Source organism: Balaenoptera borealis, assembly GCF_965194805.1.
Source record: "Balaenoptera borealis genome assembly, chromosome: 14".
In the NCBI taxonomy this organism is placed as follows: domain Eukaryota; kingdom Metazoa; phylum Chordata; class Mammalia; order Artiodactyla; family Balaenopteridae; genus Balaenoptera; species Balaenoptera borealis.
In genome coordinates, this window is record NC_138875.1 from 71,707,970 (window position 1) to 71,729,704 (window position 21,735).

The 21,735-nt window shown below is 42.6% G+C and overlaps 1 protein-coding gene across 24 annotated transcripts in view; it reads right to left on the reverse strand.

Moving 5' to 3' along the window:
* PRR14L (proline rich 14 like) overlaps positions 1-21,735 on the reverse strand; it is a 63,361-nt gene that overhangs the window by 34,535 nt on the left and 7,091 nt on the right. For 14 of the 24 annotated variants that reach the window (XR_014233856.1, XR_014233857.1, XR_014233858.1 and 11 more), the window contains exons 1-2: positions 20,789-21,277; positions 9,489-9,561 (exon numbers count right to left, since the gene is read on the reverse strand). Coding sequence is in view for 19 of the 24 variants with exons in the window: in XM_082353031.1 (XP_082209157.1) it covers positions 9,489-9,561; positions 20,789-21,262 (547 nt within the window). In the remaining 5 variants the exon portion in view is untranslated. Of the gene's footprint in view, positions 1-9,488; positions 9,562-20,788; positions 21,313-21,735 lie in introns of those variants that run through there. The other 10 variants (XM_082353028.1, XM_082353041.1, XM_082353043.1 and 7 more) reach the window with 4 other exon arrangements.

Here is a 21,735-nt window from a genome sequence, read left to right on the forward strand (position 1 = left end):
ATATTCTCCTTTCCACTGCTGAATAAATGTGAAATTTTCCATTACGAAACATTAAAAAACAAACAAAAAACCTTTCTAAGCAGAATATAAACACAATTCATAAAGGAGTTTACTGCACAAAGTTTCTCTGAAATTCTAAGCACACAATGTAATATAAAGAAGTTCCCCAAACTTGTTAATCTGCAAAAGACTTTTCATCCTTCTCTCTTTACAGAAAACAAACCCGAAGCTATTCACATTAACGTAAATGTAAATGTGTATATGCATGTACGTATGCATGCATGTACATAATAGGACACCTGCATTAAGCAGATAAAGCAAAATGCAAATCCATCTACAGATCTAATTCCCACTAGAACATAAGCTCCACGAGGGGAAGGATCACGTTTGTTTTAGTCCCTCCACCTCCCTACTGTCTAGCATAATACCTGGTATGTAATAGCACTCAATAAATATTTGTGGAGTTAATAAATGACTACAGTTGGGTGACATCAGCAAATGCTATTAATAACGTCTTCCTAGGGCTTCCCTGGCCATTTCTTAACTAGTTCTGAGAGCAGTAATTTTGAGAGAAAGAGCAGTGACTCTGAAGGCAAGCCAGCTGGGCTCTGTGATGTCACCCACCTCTCTGAGTCTCCTTTGTAAAATGAGGGTAAGTATACTTACCTCAGTGTTACTCTGAGGATTAAATTAAATGATACATATAAAATACCACCTGGTACAGTGCCTGCCATATAAAGGAAAAGTGTTTTTCCTTTGTTCTGCTCTCTCTGATTCTTATTTTACTGAATCTGAGAAGAGTTTAAATGATAAACTTAATAACTAGGCTAGGACACAGCATTTAGAAATATTCAGAGTCACCAAATACTAGATACATAAATGTGTACTGCATTCCGTAAGCGTGCAAAGCTACCAATCACTGACAAAAGGCAGCCTTAAAATCCTAATGGTCCACAGAGTATTTATCTTTGAAACTGGCCCACTTTCCATATCATAGCAGACAATTCTAACCTATTCATGAATTTCTAAGCAAAATACTCCAAATGGTTTTACTATGTCTCTCTGCTGGACGCGGCAGCATTCATGAAACCGGTCATGTATATTCTGGCCCCTCCCCCACTCCCCTCTCTGTTCCAGCACCACACTAGTCCTATCCCTCACTATATCTACTCAGGAAAACACTAAAACTCTTCATCCAACCCCAACCATTTACTGTGCAAGGTACTTAAGGCAAGATTTGCGCTTAGAGCCCCCACCTGCTGGAAGACCGCCTGTTTTCCACACGTCCAGTCTTAGTGGGGAGGCCGGGGAGCAGCCACTTCCCAGGCGGTGAGCAGAGGGGCGGGTGGGGAAGAGGGGTTGTGGACAGCGCGAAAGCAAAATGATACTGTGCCCACTCTTTTGGCTTGTTTTTAATCACATTTATTGTGAAATCACAAAGAACTTTAAAGGAGCCTTTAAGAAAGTTTTCTATTTATTAGTAAGCTTTCAAAAGGCCGTGGAACACTGACCTGGGTCCTCATCTGTAATGTGGGAGAAAAAGAGTATCCACATCACAGGACTTGTAAAGATTAGATGAGTCGGTGACCTGTCCGTTACTTCTGACAGGTAAAACTGTCAGAAGTGCCAGACGGAGTCCACGCTTAGTGAGTTTGAACCACTCCCCTGGAACTTCACTCCCTTGCACATCTCTATCAAAGCCTCTGTAAGGCTGTTTCTCAATTATGTGTCTCATTTAACAGCTCCATGAGACTGGAGGTATGTGAGGGCAGAAACTGGATCTTAATGATCGCTGTGTACTCAGTACCCGACTGTGACCCTGGAGACTGGCAGGTACATACAGATGTTAGCAGAATGAAGAATTAAATGAGGGAAGGTGTTAGAAGTATTAGGTACACTGGAGGGTGAAATGTGTATCCTGTGAGGTATGTGCCCATTTAAGAAGCACAGGAGTTTCATGACCTCAGCTGAAGATCCTGGATTTGTAGTTCTATGATAACTGCTTAAATGGTGCTTGTGTTCTCAGAAATTGACAAACATCCTAAAACTCGTGTGAAAATGCAACGGGCACATAACAGCCAAAACAATCTTGAAGAAGAACAAAGCTGGTAGACTCATACTTCCTGCTTTCAAAACTTACTACAAAGCTACAATAATCAAGTCCGTGTGGCCCTGGCGCTGGGGAGACATAAAGATCAATGCAGCAGAACCCTGAGTCCAGAAACAAACTCTAACATTTATAGTCAGTCAACTGATTTCTGACAAAGGGACCAAAAAGAATACCTTTCCAACAAATGGTCCTGGAAAAAGTGGATATCCACATGCAAAAGAATAAATTTGAACCCTAGCTCACATCACACAAAATAATCAACTCAAGGTTGATCATAAACTTAAATGTAAGAGCTGAAACTATAAAACTCTTACAAGAAAAACACAAGAGTAAATCTTCATGACCTTGGGTTAGGCAATGATTTCTTTCCTTCCTTTTTTAAAATTTATTTATTTATTTTTATTTTTGGCTGCCTTGGGTCTTTGTTGCTGTATGCGGGCTTTTCTCTAGTCGTGGCGATTCGTGGGCTTCTCATTAGGTGGCTTCTCTTGTTGCAGAGCACAGGCTCTAGGTGCGTGGGCTTCAGTAGTTGTGGCACTCGAGATCAGCAGTTGTGGCGCACGGGCCCAGCAGTTGTGGCGCACGGGCCCAGTTGCTCTGTGGCATGTGGGATCTTCCCAGACCAGGGCTCGAACCCATGTCCCCTGCATTGGCAGGCAGATTCTTAACCACTGCGCCACCAGGAAAGTCCCAGGTAATGATTTCTTAGCTAAGAAACCAAAAGCACAAGTGATTAAAAAAAGGAAGACTGGGGCTTCCCTGGTGGCGCAGTGATTGAAAATCTGCCTGCCAATGCAGGGGACACGGGTTCGAGCCCTGGTCTGGGAAGATCCCACATGCTGCGGAGCAACTGGGCCCGTGAGCCACAACTACTGAGCCTGCGTGTCTGGAGCCTGTGCTCCGCAACAAGAGAGGCCGCGATAGTGAGAGGCCCGCGCACCGCGATGAAGAGTGGCCCCCGCTCGCTGCAACTAGAGAAAGCCCTCGCACAGAAATGAAGACCTAACACAGCCAAAAATAAATAAATAAATAAATAATTAAAAAAAAAAAAAAAAAGAAGACTGATAAGCTGGACTCCATCAAAACTAAAAACTTTTTATACTTGAAACTAAAATAATATTGTAAATCAACTAGACCTCAATTTTTTAAAAAAAAGCTAAATTAGTCAATTAAAAAAAAAAACTAAAAACTTTTGTGCTTTTTAAACATTTTTTTTAATGAAAAAAAAATTTTTGGCCGTGCCATGTGGCATGTGGGATCTTAATTCCCCAACCAAGGATCAAACCCGCACCCCCTGCAGTGGAATTGCAATCTTAACCACTGGATCACCAGGGAAGTCCCAAAACTTTTGTGCTTCCAAGGACAACATCAAGAAGCAAAAAGACAAACCACTGGTGGGGAGAAAATATTTGCAAATCATCCATCTGATAAGGGATTTGTACTTAATATATATAAAGAAGTCTTACAACTAAACAATGAAAAGACAAAAAGCCTAATTTAAAAATAGGCAGAGGGAGCAGAGCTCCCCATTTCTCAAGTGTTGTCTGTACATAGTGACTTCCTTCCAAAGAGGACAGTATGGAAAGGGGGAGGGGGAGTAACCTTACAAACACCACTTCACGTTTATAGTAAGTACCCTTGATATGTGATGAAAATGGCACTTCACCTGTGTGAGTTTCCTCTCCCAAACCCATAAATAACCCTAGTCTTAATGAGAAAAACATCCGACAAACCCCAATGGAGAGGCATTCTACAATACACTCGACCAGCATTCTTCAGAACTCTCAGGGTCACCAAAAGTAAGAAAGTGTGAGAAACCAGCATAGCCAAGAGGAGCCTAAGGGGTTAAGAGGACTAAATGTGAGGTGGGATCCTAGATGGGACCCTAGAACAGAAAGAGGACATTAGGGAAAAACTAAGGGAATTGGAATAAACTATGAACTGTATAACAACACTGGTTCATGAGCTGTAACAAATGTACAATACTGATACATTAACAATAGGGGAAACGGGGTTGGGGGGGGTTGTTGGAGGGCATGGGGTGGGGAGTGAAGGTTGGGATGGAAACCCTCTGTGTCATCTGCTCAATTTCTCTGTAAATCCGACACAGCTTTACAAATAAAATTATTAATTTTTTTAAAAAGAAAAACAAAAGGGCAAAGGACTTGAATAAGCATTTTCCCAAAGACATACGAATGGTCAATAGGCACATAAGAAGATGCTCAACATCATTAGTCATAAGAGAAATGAAGATCAAAACCACAATGAGATGTCAATTCACACCCATTAAAATGGCTATTATTCAAAAGAAAACAAAAGATAACTGTTGGAGGCTTCCCTAGTGGCACAGTGGTTAAGAATCCGCCTGCCAATGCAGGGGACACAGATTCAAGCCCTGGTCTGGAAAGATCCCACATGCTGCAGAGCAGCTAAGCCCATGCGCCACAACTACTGAGCCTGTGCACCTGGAGCCTGTGCTCCGCAACAAGAGAAGCCACTGCAATGAGAAGCCCGCACATCGCACAGAAGAGTAGCCCCCGCTTGCCGCAACTAGAGAAAGCCCGCGTGCAGTAACGAAGACCCGATGCAGCCAAAAATAAATAAAAGGTAACTGATAAAGGATGTGGAGAAACTGGAACATTTTGGGAATTCCCTGGTGGTCCAGTGGTTAGGACTCGGCACTTTCACCGCTGCGGCCGGGGTTCAATCCCTAGTCGGGGAACTAAGATCCCACAAGTCGCGGGATGCAGTCAAAACAAAACAAAACAAAAACAAAAAGACCATATGTTGTAAGGTCTCATTTATACAGTGTCCAGAACAGGCATATCTACAGAGACACAAGTAGATTAGTGACTGGAGGAGGCTGGGGGTATGTGGGGATAGGGAATGACTGCTAACAGGTACAAAGTTTCTTTGGGAAGTGATGAAAATTAAACTATTGAAGTATACATTTTAAATGGGTGAAAATTATTGTCTATAAATTATATCTCCATGAAATTGTTTTTTTAAAAAGTGCTCATACTCCAATTATAATAAAAGTTACATCAGAAAACTCAGACACCTTTTTGGTGTTATCTCCAAATGACCCTAATTCAGGATAGACATGCTGGAGGTTCACAAAGATTCAATAGCATTTCCATGACAACATTTTCCTGGATCAAAATTTAAGTGGCTAGACATGGAAACTAAATATGACGTAAGTTTTGGTTTATCCTGCATCTTGTCCTTGGAAAGATGTATAATGGGTTAGCAATGTTGAAATGCCTTATAAAAGGAAGCTCTCTGGTGGAGGTTCACAAAGGCTGCCTCCTGGTGGGAGGATTGCGGCAGACAGCCCTACAAGTTCCGTCACCTCCTATGCTTGTACTGACCACTGGATACCTGGCTTTCTGAATTCCAGATAAGTCAACAAATAATGAGATAGCATTCAACTCCTCACCTGGAACTGTTATATATTGCTGGTGGGAATAAAAAAGGGTACAACCACCCTGGAAAACAGTTTGGTAATTTCTTGTAAAATTAAACACATACTTCCCAAATGACCCAGCAGTCCCAAGCCTAGGTATTTGCCCAGGTGAAATGACAACTCAAGTTCACACAAAAACTTGTACGAGGGACTTCCCTGGTGGTCCAGTGGGTAAGACTCCACGCCCCAATGCAGGGAGCCCGGGTTCGATCCCTGGCCAGGGAACTAGATCCCGCATGCATGCTGCAACTAAGAAGTCTGCATGCCACAACTAAGACCCAGTGCAGCCAAAATAAACTATAAATAAATAAATAAATGAAAGTAAATTAAAAAAAAAAAACTTGTACAAAAGCGTTTACCGCAGCTTTATGCATAATTACCAAAACTGGAAACAACTCAAATTTCCCTCGAATGAGAAGCAGATAAATCGTGATACAACTAGACGACAGGATACCTTCCAGATGTAAGAAGCAATGAGCTATGATACGCACAGCACTGTGGATTAATTGTAAATGCACTACACTAAATGAACAAAGTCAGGCTCATAGGCTTCCCCCGCATGATTACGTGTATACGGCATTCTAGAAAAGTCAAAACGATAGGGAAATAACATGGATCAGTGGTTGCCAAGGGCTGGGGGTGGCAAGGGCCGACTATAAAAGGGGCCTGCAAGAGATTGCTGGGTGATGGAAATGTTCTATTTCCTGATTGTGCTGGTACAGTTGTGATTACACAATTGTATGTGTTTGTCAAAACTCATAGAACCATATACACACCCAAAAAAAGGGTGAATTTCAGTATATGTAAGTTATACCTTAATTTTTTTAAAAATGAAAAAAAAAATTAGTTCCCCAAATGTCTAGACCTCCTCCTTGTAGCCTAATAAATGGGTGTGGTGCTGGTTGATTTTTCAACTTTCCACTCCCCAAAATGTAAATTATAGGAGGATAATGGCATAAACAGGGAATACAAAACATGAGATAGTAATTCCAAATTATACAAACAGATCAGTAAACTCCAAGAATCTGGATGCATATACCACCTAAGGGCTTTATTGATAGGTTCATTCCATCTCCTTAAAATGCTTAATTTATTCACATAGTAGAAATAGAGGCTATGAAAAGATTGTTTCAACTTTAGTTATTCTAAATAATTTAAACTATCTAGTTCCAAAAATTATATAAGGTAGCTTTTCCCTCCTTGATGCTTTCACCTCTGCATCAAAGTTTATTTCCTCAACGCTCTTCCAATTTCTGGTGACCCTACTATTTCAGAGGATTCCCACATAAGCCTTAATGGAGACTGTTACTATGGGAACTAAGTCCCACAGTAATTAGTGGGAACTAATATTTGTATTTTTCCTGGAGCCCATTCCATCTTTCTTACGCAACCTTCCCAATCAAGCCCAGTTACAAGGAAAAAAAAATTCATAACATTAGTTTTATAAAATATTGAACAGAAAATTACGGTGAAACAGCCAGGTTAACACTCAGAACAGCAGGAAGGGAGAGGCACAGTCAGAGGGCCTGATGGGACATTCTTCCCTTGTGAAATGGCCTCTTGACTAACACCCAGCACTGGTCCCCATGCCCGCTTCTCTCGGATCTGCCTTACGGCAATCAAGAAATGGGGAATGATATGCAAAATAGCATTCTACAAATTAAAGACTCCTTTTGGTTAACACAAAGGTCCTTTTTATTAAAGAGTCAATCGTGTTCTCATTTTACCTCACTGAACCACAGCAGACAGAACGACTGTAAAGAGCCTCAAAAGCCTGGAATCCCATGTGAACTTGGGAGTGTGCTGTGAACGGGACATTTATAGAGAGAAGGAAAAACAACACAGAGAAGGGAGCTGTGCCAGGATCACTTACTAGATAGCTCAGTACAAGGGGCCCAAATTCACCCCCCGGCAAATTTATAAATTATTACAGAACACTGACCTCAGAGGTGCCCCCATTTCAGAATAATCAAAACTTAGTATAAACAAAACTATGTACAGCAATTTGCACAGTGCTCAACAGTACAAACGCTCACAACAAAGGTAGCAAGGATCCATTAGATTTCCATCAGGAAAACTTAAAATATCTAACATGCCCAGGGCTAGGAGCTACAATCCCGGGCAGAGTGAAAATTTTGGCCGCTGGGGCCCCTGGAGAGACAGTACAACCAGATTTCCAAGAAACATCATTTACTTCTCAATTCTGTAGTAAATGGTAAGTTAGTAAATGTTTGACCTTGACCTTGGCAAAGCAAGCTGAAATGCTGGTCACACGACAGTAGAGCATGTGCATCTGTTTAACTCAAAACCGTGGTGGCAGCTGCACCGCCTGCTTGCACTCCCAGGGCTCAATTCCTGCGGAGACCTGCCTGCTTAGAACCCTCCTTTCTGCCTGGCCATGCCTGCCTGGGACACTGGACAGCTGAGCTGGTTCCTGCAAGTGTAACACAGGGCCAGCTTGCAAGGTTCTCGGGGGCTGCGTGGAAGAACGCCTCACAGTCGGGCACTAGGCCATCGCTGCTAAAAGTCGTCAGGCAGAGCTGCCATTTCCAGGCTCCCCCACATCAACCTGAGAACCTTCCCTATGGCTTGGGAGGAAAACAATTTCATTTTACCAATTTAAGTCACTAAAGAAGAATGGCATTAGGACAGCAAGAAAAGTGCCACAGAGCAGTTTATCTGAGAACACTTTTCAGAAGAGCTCAACTTATCCAGGTCCAGTGGGGACCAGCTTTTTAGGTGCAGAGTACCCAGGTAAGTCTGAGAATGCAGGTTTCGTCACAGAAAATAACTCTGGTTCTCTTGTTTAAAAGGTCCATTCAGTGGTTAAATGAAAGTAGTTAAATGTAGTTCATAACATACACAGTGAATTTTGTGATAAGATGTGGGTGAAAATACACCAACACACCTACGACTCAGTATACCAGTACTGGAGCCCCACTAAAAAGATCCAGGCGGGGACAGGTGACGGCACTAAACTGCATCCCTAGTAAAGCCTTGAGACCGGGTGAGACATGCACAAAGCGACATTTCTCATCTTCAGAGCTTTACTCTCTACTGGACAGCCAAGGCTTTGAGCCACAGAGAGAATCTCCAGCAGCAGGAAGCAGGGTGATAAACTAGGACAAGCGTCCTTTCTCACAGGGATGGTCTGTGCTTCCTTTTCTGTCCAGGCTGCCAAGAAGCAGAGTCAAATCTGACGTTGTATCACAGTAACAAAATGTTCACACAATTAAACATATTTGCTGTATATTTTCTTTTTTTGCAGTTTTGATTATTCTACATTGTTAACCTTAATTATAAAATAGATACACAGAGTCCCCGCTAAAGTTACCTAAGATTATTTTCAGCCTGGGGCAGGGGGAGAAGAATCTTGGCTCAGCACTCTCTTCTGGGCCTCGGCTTCTTCCTCAATCAAATCAATCAATCAAATTAAAGGCAGTATCTCAGATGCCCATATTCAACAATTGTTTTGAGGAGCAAACGAGGTAACGGAAGTGAGAAACTGTTCTGCAAACTCTCAAGGTGACCGGGAGTGGACACGCCGTCTACGAGAACAGAGCAGGATGCCCTGCACGGCCAGCGGTGCTTCCTCCCCGTCCACGTGAACCCTTCCACCCAGCAGTGCAGCTTTATAAAGTGAAATGAAAGATTTCACACCAGCATTAAGGTTCAACTCACAGTCAATGGGGACTCATTATAGAAAAAGTGGGAAGCAAACTTTTGTCACAAATGAGGCATTGCTCGATCATACCAGGGGCCTCCGAGTACGTCCGTGGGCAATGATACCAAGAGCTGCTACAGTGAAGTCCATCTGGCAAGGCAGGGACCTAAAATCCTCACGTTCCCAGTGCGAACTAAAATTGTGTGTTTAATAATGGAAGAAGGAAAAGATGTGAGAGAAATAAATACCTTTGTTCCTCAGACCATCTTCACGGAGGTCCGTGCATAGATGTTCTTTGCTTGCCTGCATCAGGAGGTCCTCCTGCAGTAAGAAAATCCAGCGGTCAGGGAGGATCCAGAGACACCCAAGCTCACCAATGCCAATGATTCTCTGAGAGTCTTCTTTCCAACTCCTGGAAATTTGCTAGCCAAGGACTGGGAACTGAAGCAAACCTCAAATTCAAATTAATATAATCAATAAAACTTCCACTTCTCTAGAATTTGAGCTTGAAAAGCCAAGTTTCTCAAGGTCTGGACAATAACAGAGGTTTAGAATGCTGGGCTGCAAATCCAAACAAAACCCTATAAGTATCCTCCGAATCAAGAAACACATTGATGCAATGTGATCTCAATTAAGTGAAAATCTGAATGGAAACTATCAGGAAGTTGGATGTAACTCAGTCCCTAACCATTCTCAGCATCACATACTCATTTTTTTCTCAAACCTCCTGGAAGGGCTATTTTTCCTTTTCATCCTTGTTCACTGGAGGAGGGTATAAGGAGGAACACCATCAATGACAACCTACAGAGGGACTTCAGGAAAATGGGATGGGGCAGCAGCAGCAGCGCATGTGTGGCATGGGGCCCCGTGAGGAAAGGGTCCAACCAGGCTGACCAGCTGGAGACACTGACAGACCAACGATGGCTGCTCACATCAAAGTTTCCTTCTGGGTCACCTCTTTTTCTCTGCCCAAAGATTTTCTTTCACATGGATTTAACTGGTAAGTAAAAGATTCTGACATAGCACTCACTTAAATTGACAGACGGTGAAATCATTGCTACAATGCTTGATAACTTTTACAGCACTTAAAAAAAACATCACTGCCCACATTCTCCACCAAAAAAAATGCCCCCCAGAAAACCCCAAAACAACAACAACAACAACAACAAACAAGCAAAACCATTTCATTTCTAAGCAAAGTTCTGTGGTGGAAACAGAAGATCAAAGTGATGGCAAATACAGGTGGACACAGGAGGAAATAAAGCATCATCACTGCAAGTGAGAGAAGAGGCCCGGCGTGGAGTGTCATGTACAAAGCAGGACTGTTCCTTCACTTGTTATTGCAACTTCAGTGTGGAATGCTTTTGCACAGTGTGAACTTAAAACAACCATCTCCCACAGAACTTACGTGTTACCACGTTTGACCAAAAGAGTATAAATTCTAGTGTGATGCCAGGTCAAATTTATTTGTAAATGGGGAGAAGAAAGCTCTTACTTACCGTAGAAGGAATGATGGAATTAGAAAATTACCATTTGGCAACCATCACAGTGATAATTATCTCAAGAATCATCAATGGATGTTAAAACTAGTCGCTAAAATTTTGAATGAGAAACAGAAATATTTACATAGTTTCAAAATATCTCCCCACAAGATACTCAATAATTATGAAGGGGAAAATAGTACCTTCACAGTGGAGAAGCCTGGCAGACCCCACCTGAACCAGGTGATGGCAGTTCCCCTGCCCAGGAATGAGGCACCTTGATGCCAGGCGCCTGCTGAAAGGATGCACAGGAAGAACCACATCACTTCTGTGGGGTTCCTGCCCCCCAAATGCACAACCAGGATCTAATCATGAGGAAACATCAGACAAACCCAAACTGAGGAAAATTCTACAAAATAAATGGCCTGTACTCTTTCAAGTGCCAAGGTCATGAGCTGAGAAAATGTTACAGATTAAACGAGACTAAACAAACATGACAACTGAATGCCACAAATGATCCTGGATTTTTCCTAGACCAAGAAAACATTTTCTTTTCTTTTGCTACAAAAGACTTCAGTGGGACAATTGGCCAAATGTACTCGGATCAGTGTTAATTTCTTGATTTTGATTAGGGTACTGTGGTCACCTGACAGAATGCCCTTGTTTGCTAGGAAATACACAGTCAAGTATTTAGGCATCACGTCTACAATTATACGCTCAAATTATTCAGAAGGGAAAAAAAGCAAATGTGGTAAAATGTTAACATGTGAGGAATATGCATGAAGGGTAATGGGAATTCTTCACACTACTTTTTTGCAACTTTTCTTTAAGTCTCAAATGATTTCAAAATGAGAGGTTAAGAAAACATTGTTATTTGTAGTTACCCTTGATCCTTTCTCCAAAATGATACTACCCTCCACACTTCCAGTTCTCAGGCTGAATGTCTGAAGTGTTAGATTAGATGCTATTTAGAGTATTTCTTCAAGTTAATACTTTATGGGAAAGGCCGGGTGATGGAGCAAAAGCCGAGGGGTGAGGAGTCAGATGCAGCTCTGTTCCAGCCGCAGGACTCCCACCTGCTAGCTTTGCTGCACAGAGTGCATGCTTACAGGTGGTTTTATAAATGGGGACCATAGACACCTCGCAAGATGCCCTGTCAGGACGGGTGCTCCATGAGCAGAAGTTCTCACCATCCAGTAGACCTTAGACCTTAGATCTCACTTTCCTGTGAGAAAAGCCAATAGGACTGTCACCAACAGAGCCCGGTGTCATCTGGAGTGACCGCCCTAAGCTCTTCTGGGCCTAAAAGAGACTCTGCAGTGAGAGCTGACCTCCTGCCAGCAGCATACAGGTCCCCTCAGATTCCCAAGGACTCTGATGAGCTCGTATGATGAACCCTAAGGGCTCCGGCTCCTGGAGGGACTGCTGGGATTTTAGTCTGGCCCCACCTGCTGCTCTAAGGAGATGTCTTAGCTGGAGCCCGCACACACCCTGGTGGAGTGCCAACCTGACTGCTTCAAGCCATCCTCCCGTCTCCCTGCTTAGCCACGACCCCTAACAGTGAAGGGGAGCAGCAGAAGCCGGGAGTGACAGACTCCTCTCTCCCCCTGCCTTGCTAACTTCTCTTGAAAGGTTCTGAGTTATGAAAAACAAGTTTCCCCTCACAGAGGGCTGTGGACCCTACAAAGTTTTAAGTCTAGATATGATCAGGAATTGACAGGGTTGAAAAAGGAACAGTGTGAGGCTGAGTTCAGATGTGAGGGACCCCCAACCACCAGCACCACGGCGCTGGGCGATCTTCAGATCAGGTGGGAGCTCAACCAGCCCTGGGCCCCAAACGCAGATGAAGGAACAGAACAGACCACTTGCGAGCAATGGCCGTGTAGCGTAAGCATCCTGCGTGCAACTCCCTCCATCCCCTCGAGCCAACCGATCATGTAATAAACACTTGAAGAAATTTATCAGACACAAGGTCCTTTTCCTACAATATTTTATCAGCTAAGTGTTCTAAGTTTCAGGATTCCTAGAGGTAAAGTCCTAAACATTTCTACCATTTAGATTTTACTAAATCTTGACATCTGATCATTAATATCCTAACATTCCTTGCAAAATCTGTTTCCAAGATAAAAGTTCACGTGGATCCCTCTTGCAAAATCAAATGAGATCATTACAGTAGTTTGTAGCGTTATATAAACTATATAAAATACGAAATGCCACATAATAGTGCAATTTGTCAAACTGACAGCAAATGCTCTGCCTCAGCCTGGCACAGCCAACATGTCATCCTCCTGCCCACTGCTTGGAACCAAAACCAACTTAAAATACTTCTTCAAAGTTTAGGCAGATTTTAGGAGGGTCTTGAAAACCATTCTTACTGTTCATCTGTAATCTTATTTCCCATTAAAAGCTGGCTGTTTATCCTGGAAAAGACGCAATACTGATTCATTCCTATGAGGCTAGTATTGAGCCAGAAAAAAAAACCCACAACTATCTTTAGGAGGGAAATGAACATACACCAGGCCCTTCAGCTTTTATAAGCAGGGTAGTTCTAAGCTCCTCAGGGCCTGACGTACACCTGAGCCATGAGCCCTGGTTGTAAGCAGATCTCGCTGACCTCCTCCAAGCCTGAGCTTCCTGAGCTGGAGCAGCGGTGGTCAAAGCTTCAGGTGGGGGCTTCCCTGGTGGTGCAGTGGTTGAGAGTCTGCCTGCCAATGCTAGGGGACACGGGTTCGAGGCCTGGTCTGGGAAGATCCCACATGCCGCAGAGCAGCTGGGCCCGTGAGCCACAGTTACTGAGTTTGCGCGTCTGGAGCCTGTGGTCCGCAACAAGTGAGGCCGCGGTGGTGAGAGGCCCCCACACCGCGATGAAGAGTGGCCCCCGCTTGCCACAACTAGAGAAAGCCCTCACACAGAAAAGATGACCCAACACAGCCATAAATAAATAAATAAATAAAATTAAAAAAAAAAAAAAAAAAAAGCTTCAGGTGGGACTGCCGACACACTGAACACACAACAGGGCCCCAACACAGAGCAAATGAGATACCTCCCATTTCCTGGCACTTGTGGGAACAGCAGTGATCATGTTCACAGTGAAGAACACTGAAAATAAACAAGACGTTGGATCTCTAGATGGACCTTTCAGTTTCCTACACTTGCATATCTAGGAAGGAACAGCTGTAGGACAGCAACTTTAAATCATCTTTACTGAGCCTAAAAAGGAATTTTCCTCCATGTATCTCAATTCAGAGAAACTTTAAATGAGGCACTGATCACGTTAGCTGGGTAAGGCATTTAATAACAGTCCGTCACAAGGATTTATCTAAGAGAACTGCTAAACTAATGAGGAGAAAGTTCCACCTTAAGTCCCAGCAATATGTGAATGGTGCTTTGGGCACTTCTTTGTCACACACTTTTAACAATATGAGCTGAGAACCACAGGCAAACCATCACTGTGGGGACCACGGTACCCTGGCAGACCGGGAGAACAGCTTATGGCCACCAACGGTACTACTGAGAGTGTGAAGTTCAGATTTTTTCACCTTTAAATCACTGAAAATGAGTTCTTTCCAACAAGATTTCCTTTTAAGCAAACAGCAAGCTGCTTCACACTACTGCAAATTTCCCTTAGGATCAGAGACTCTTAGGGTGACGAGGAAGGAAGCTTAATGGGCATTTAGCGTAACAGCCTTTCCCTTAAGTAAAGTCACATAAATTGCATAAGATTGGGTCTTTTCTGAACATGCCATTAAATAACAAGTTTCTCCAATAGCATAACATGCCTCGGGTGATCAACAGCCATTGTGCTTCCTGACTTGATGTCTCCTGTCCATATGCCTTCAAATATCTGTCAAAAGATGCATACTGAGTCTTCGTATGTTTCCGCTAACAGACAATTCAGAACTTTTTCTGTGTCTGTGTTGAGCATGAATGATGTATCTTGAAGCCAAAGCTTTTACAACACATTCACCCTGGCAGATCTACCCCTGTGTACAGCTTATACCCAAGCACCAAGAAAAACAAGCAAAAAACCAAGCATGGTATAAAGAGTTTTCACAGATACAAGGATGTAATGTTCAGCACAGGGAATGTAACCAATATTTTATAATAACCTTAAATGAAGTATAACCTATAAAAATGTCAAAAATCACATTGGGCAATTCTCTGATGGCCTAGTGGTTAGATTCCAGGCTTTCGCTGCCATGGCCTGGGTTCAATCCCCGGTCGGGGAACTGAAATTCCACAAACTGCGCGGCCAAGAAAACAAAAATTAAATCACTACGTTGTACACCAGAAACTAATATAACATTGTAAACCAACTATACTTCAGTTAAAAAAAAGAAAATAAAGTTGGGTGTTCAAATCAGGAAAAAAAAAGTTTTCAATGTCAAATCACCTGTGTGGGATGTCACATACCCGTCTTTCCACTTTATTCTTAAATAAGACCAGTCTTTTCCGTATCCTGGTCCGTAACCTCTGTGTGCGCCGTAGTTCTTGACCTTCCTCCTGTGAGTGCAGAGGTCAGAGCTGAACGGTTCTTTCACCACTCAGCGTGCCTCCTGCAGCTGTCCCTTCCACGCACCTGTTCCCAGACTCTTTCCCCTCCTTGTTTTTGCCTTTCTTCTCCCCTCCCGATAACAGAATATCCCAGATCAAAGGACAAAAGTACTAGTTACAAGTCTTTATACCTTTTTGACACAATCATAAGGCAGGAAAGAATGATTTTTTTGCTGGTTTAACTTTTCATGATTGAAATATTTCATGACTGGAATATTTATTTTAACTTTTTAAGTGGATCTTTTTTATTTTTTATTAAAAAAATTAAAAAAAAATATTTTGGCTGCACCACACAGCATGCAGGATCTTAGTTCCCCGACCAGGGATTGAACCCTTGCCCCCTGCAGTGGAAGCGCAGAGTCTTAACCACTGGATTGTCAGGGAAGCCCCACGTGGATCTTTAAAGAAAATGTCAAGTACAGTCACAAAAGGACAAAGACTGTATGATTGCACTTATATGAGGTCCCTAGAGCAGACAAATTCATAGACAGAAAGGTGGCGAACGGGGGTTACCGGGGGCTGGGGGAGAGCATATGGGGAGTTATTGTTTAATGGGGACAGAGTTCCAATTTGGGAAAATAAAAAGAGTTCTGGAGATGGATGGTGGTGATGGTTATACAACAATGTGAACGTACTTAATGCCACTGAAGCGTTACAAATAATAAAAATGGTAAATGTTATATGTATTTTACCACAGTAAAAAAAGCCAAAAAAACAGTTAAGACCAACATTTAAAAATAAGTTGCTTCATAAAATAACATGTACTTTGTTGTTTTTCTTTTACAACAAACAAAAAAAACCCAAAAAAACAAAAACACAACTAATAATGACCTTAAGAGAGGTTAAATGAGTGAATGAAATGAATATTTAACAAAACCAGTTTAGGCTTCATCAGGGCCCAAGGTACAAAAAAGCGTAAACTTCTAATTCTAAATATTGGTGCCGTTCTTCTCCATGAACTGGGAAATTCACCAAGCAGACTTAACTTCATTAAATTCATTTAATTCATGCAATCCATGCCGGAAAGTGTAGGTGGCCGTCCTTCACAACCACAGCAAGTTCTTATTCCTGGAGCCGAGCTCTGTTGAAGTCAGTACCCTTCCGCCTTGACTGATTTTGGTTCAGAGGGAACAGAGAAGAGTGGGTTAAGTGATAACCTCTGAGTACTCTTCCCAAACTGGAGCCAGTGCACGATTGTGGGCCTCTTTGCTGGTTTGAGATGAACAACAGCTGAAGGAAAAAACTTTGTGGAATGCTGCTAAAGGCAAATCAACTATTAGAACAAAATCACAGAATGTCAGCATGGAAAAGAACACCTACCTCTGAGGTTGCTTGTCCGAGTTAGAATCCCCTTTGCTATATTCCTGACAAACAGTCACTGAGCCTCTTTATAAACAGGACTTCCCTGAGTAACCTAAGCCATTTCTAGACTGGTCTAGCTGTTAAAAAGCACCTCTCATACTGAGTTAAATTCTGTCTCCCTCTATCAACAAGAGGTTTTTTTTGGTTTTAATTGTTATAATATTTTTAAAGTTTTTAAACATCTGATTTAGAAACAATCTTTTAAATACACCAAAAAATTGCAAATATTGGTCAAAAAAATTTCTTGTATAGTCTTCATCCAGCTTTCCCTAATGTTAACATCTTACATAACCACAGTATAGTTATTAACACTAATAAAATACTAACTAATCTAAAGACCTTATTCAAATCTTGTTAACGGCTCCATAACACCCTTTTTGGGACGAGGATCCAATCCAGGCTCCCAGAATGCATTTAGTCATCGTGCCTCCTCAGTCTCCTTTCAACTGAGAGGGTTCCATACGTATTCATCTTTCATAACTTTTGGAAAGAAAGTCCCTTGGTTTGGGTTTGTCGGATGTTTCCTCATGATTAGATCCTGGTTGTGCCATCTGGGGGGCAGGAACCCCACAGAAGTGATATGGTTCTTCTCTGGCTCATTCCTCCTCTGTGTACACACGTGTGTGTTTTATACAAATGAGCATACACTTGTACACTTGCTTATTTCCCCTTCTTTCATGCATGAAAGGGAGAATACTGTAGAAGTCCTTCACAGTTTGCTTTCTTCACTTAGTATATCCTCCTTTGCAGAAGAGTTAACAGCAGCAGGCCTGTTATTCTTAGAAAGGCGTGCTTACAAGGGTAGCCTTGGCTAGCATCTGTGAACTTAGATTGCAGGAGAGTCTCCACCACTTCCTAAATGATCAGAGTGGCTCACGACACCTATGCAACAATGTGATTCATGGGGAACCCCTGCTTTCCTCCTGTGAAGTCTGGGATTTTGGTATGTGCCAGCCAGAGGATGCCCATGTGACCAGCCTGAACTCTAACAAGCTTCCATGGTAGTCATTTCACATGTATGAGCAGAATTTGTTCCCAGAGGAAGTGAAGTGTGTGGGACTACACTCGGAGAGGACTCCTGGGAGTGTGTGCGTGATTTCCCCTAGACATTGCCCCCATGCCCCTCTTCCCTTTGCTGATTGCTTTATGTCCTTACACTGTAATTAATCTTAGCTGTGAATCTGACCATGTGCAGTGTCCTGTGAATTCCAGAGAATCACCAAACGCAGAAGTGGTCTAGGGGACACCTGTACCTGTACATGGAGATCTTCATTCTTTATTACAGTTGCACAGGGCTCCAGGGAAGGATGTTTATATACCATAGTTTATTCAACCTGTCTCCTATATGTGGACATTTAGGTTGCTTCCAACATTTTGCAATAATAAACTACACTTCAAACAATAACCTTGTGTATACATATTTTTATGCTGTGGGAGGTGTATCTTCAGGGTAGATACTCTCTAGAAATGAGAGTTCTGGGTCAACAGATCAGGGCATAGTTTTGTTAAGTGTAGCCCAATTCCTCTTCTGCAAGGTTGTATCAGTATGCGTTCCCACCAGCCATGTGTGAGAACAGCCCTTTTCCTCACAGCCTTGCCAATTCTTCATGTTCACCAATCTGATAGGTTTCATAAAAGTAGTATCATGGGTTGTTTAAATTTGCATCTCTAATTATGAGTGAGGTCGGTCATCTTCATGTGTTTAAACACAATACACACACACACAACCACACACGCATGCAGTGACTTATCTACTCAAGTGTCTCCTCCATTTTTCTATTGAGTTTTTTCATTCCCCAATTTAAGAGGTCTTTATACAGTAGAGATATAAGCCCATTATCCATGATATACGTTGCAAATATGTCCTCCCAATTTGTCAGTTGTCTTTTGACTATGTTTGTGGTGTTTTGCCAATCTAGCAAGAGTTAACCTGGGGTCCAAGGATGTCTGGAGTCTGCAGACCTTCCAGGATGGCATGTCTGCTTTTCTGAGAGGCCTGCAGCATTCATCCAGATTTCCAATGGTGCTGTGACCTAAGAATGTCAGGAGCTGCCCCGTCCCACCCATCTTCCCCTGAGCTTAACTGTGCCCAACAGAACTACTCTGCTCAACCCTCCAAAGTCTCAAAGGCTTCTCTCATTCCTCCTGATTTTTCAGGAAGACCCAGCAACTCGGCTTCCAATGGGGTATTTTCACGTTGTGTCCTTAGTGTGAATCCTTATCCATGAATACATTCCTCCCACATGACCCCAGGCTCAATGTGAAAAGGAAGGGACAGGCTCTGCTTTGGCCAGGAACCCCAACACTGACTCATTCCTTGCTTCCCCTCTGCCCCTCACCCCATCCTCCCTGTATCTTGAGCTCATCTGAGTGCTGGGGGGGTAGGGGAGAGAGAACCATGAGGATGATACTCTAGGTACAGGCGAACCAGCACACAAGCACACAACCACCACCTCTGTCCAGGCAACACATTTTGTTAATGTATATTAAGAGCAAACTGGCTTTTCTTGGCAGCTACAGAGTCTATTCTAATTAACCAGTTAAAACCTGTAGGGCTTCTGTTTTTCACCTCTGTTTTCCACTTGTGTGTAGTTCCCTTTATGAAACCAAGTACAAAATCTTGCATTTATATCTATTAAATTTCATTTTGCTTTACACAATTCAAAATATAATTTACCTCTGGTGGAGTTAAAAAGGAGAAAGGGAATGGTTTAGAAAAGGAATAGGGAAACAGTAATCTTCTAGTTCTCGGGTTGGGTGGTACGTATGTATGTGTGTATATACGTGTACTGATATAAGTATGTTGTGTTCATTTATATATGCATACTTTCATTTCATATCAAATTTTACATGAAGAAAACTTTCCATCTTGTTAGACGCAGCCCACCATAACAAGGAGTAAGGAACTTCTGGATCTGTTACGTTGCTCATTTAACTATATTTTTAAGGATAGGTCACCACAGCATAAAATCTGATATTTTGTTCAATTGTTACTTCATGCTTTATCTATTCTTAATTATGGTTAATATACGCAGCCTACTAATGACAGTCAATTGCCCTGTAACCTGTGTAAATAAATGATGTATTTTTATCAGGTGGGGAATGGAGCCTAGCCCAGGAAGCCCAGAGAATACAAATTTATTAGTACATAGAGCAGGGGTTTACAAACTACAGCCTGTGCTTATAGACAACACTTTACTGGAATACAGCCACACTAATTTTTGTAAGAATCACCTATGCCTGCTTTCAAGCAACAATGGCAGAGTTGAGTAGTTTCAACAGAGGCCATATGGCCTGCAAAGCCTAAAATATTTACTGTATGACCCTTTACACAGAAAGTTTACTAACTCTTGATCTAAGGCACCATCCAGGGCAAAGAGTAAGCATTCTAGTCCACTTGGCAGGTAAAACTTCCTTTAGGAACTGGGGTCCATCAGGCTACCTTAGCTCACTAACCATTAGTCTCACCTAACTAATCCCTCTTACTCCAATATCAAATTCACAGAGATGGGATTTTCCATGCCACACCAAGCAGTGATTCCACTTTTCACCGTGTATTAGTTAAAGAACTGGCTTTCTGATTTAAGCTTCAGCCTCTCACGAAGGGGGGTAGCTTGGATCAGTCCTTTGGAGATCATCACCTCTGACGTACAAAAGATACAAGTCAAGTTTCTAGACCTACAAAGCTTAGGACTTACTTCTGAAATATGGAGACCCCGCGAGGGTATCCATCCTATGAAGCCCTAGCTGGGTCAACAGTCTCCCTCAAAGACACCTCTGTGACACCTCACTCTATCCTAACCATGACGCTACCAAAACTCAAGGAACGAGTACACATCGTTCCTTAACATCAGACACAGAAATCCCACATGACCATCACAAAGAGACTCAACATTCCATATACAGTAGCTGTGTCAGAGGACTGACATGTTTTCATGAGATAAGCACTTCCTCTCAAGTGTCTGATGCGACACGAATGTTTTTTAAAATCATCAAAAGAAAGTTAACATCAAAATCAACATTTTGGAAATGTTTCAAGAATAAATCATAAGCTACCTGTCAGACTCTGTAATTTATCCTGCGAAGTGTTAGTCCAGCTGGAAAGATGCCATCCCCACTCAACTAATCTGCATCAAGATCTCATTTCTTACCTGGCTGGGGCAGAGCTTCTCTTCAGCAGCTGTGGAATATTGACGTGTGTCTTCCTTTGCTCCCTCACAGGGGTCTCTTACAATCTCCGCCTGGTCCCCTCCATCTCTGAAGACCTTTTGCTCCATGCTCTTGGCTTTCACTTCCCTATCCAAGATCCCAGAAGCCACAGAACCTTCTGCTGTGGGGTCCACCAGCCCACACCGCCCAGGCTCACCCCCATGGTCCAAGGTCTCAGGGGTTTCTTCGCGACAACTTTCCACAGGAGTCCTCTGCAGCTCCAAGGGCACTGCCCTACTCTGACTTATACGAGAGCTTGAGGCTCCAGGTTTTACATCTGGAATTGCACTTGGCTCAGGGTCAGCATGAAGCTCTTTGGAGACACTCACTGGGAGTTCAGAGTATAATTCCTGCACCTCGGCAGACATGGAGGAATCGAGTGGAACGGGCTGGGTCTCTACGCCGGATGACAGCATGGGGGCAGATGCAGATATGGAGTCAAGTCTTTTACACCAAACGGCTCACCCTGACACAAATCAAAGGAAGGGATAAAAGTTTAAAACCTTGCAGGGTAGTAGAAAGCTGTCTCAGCTTAAACTGGCTAAAACAAAGGCAAAAAATTCTACCTCAAATGCCAGCATTATATGGCACCAAAAAATTCTCTGTAAGAGACTGAGTTTGAGGAAAATAAATACCTTAAACCTTTAATAGACATCTGTCTAATTTCAATGCAAATACTGCCTTATGAACAATTCTTAGTATAAATCTGGATTTAAGTGAGATCTCATCAAATGTAGATGAGAATAAGACATGTCTAAGCATCCAAGGATAGACCCGATGTAAATAAGAAGGTAAAGAAGGTTTTTGAATTGTTTTCAGGTCGTGAACCTTGCGCGTTTTGTTCGCTGCTATATCCCTGCTGCCTGGAATAGTTGTTTCACACATAGCA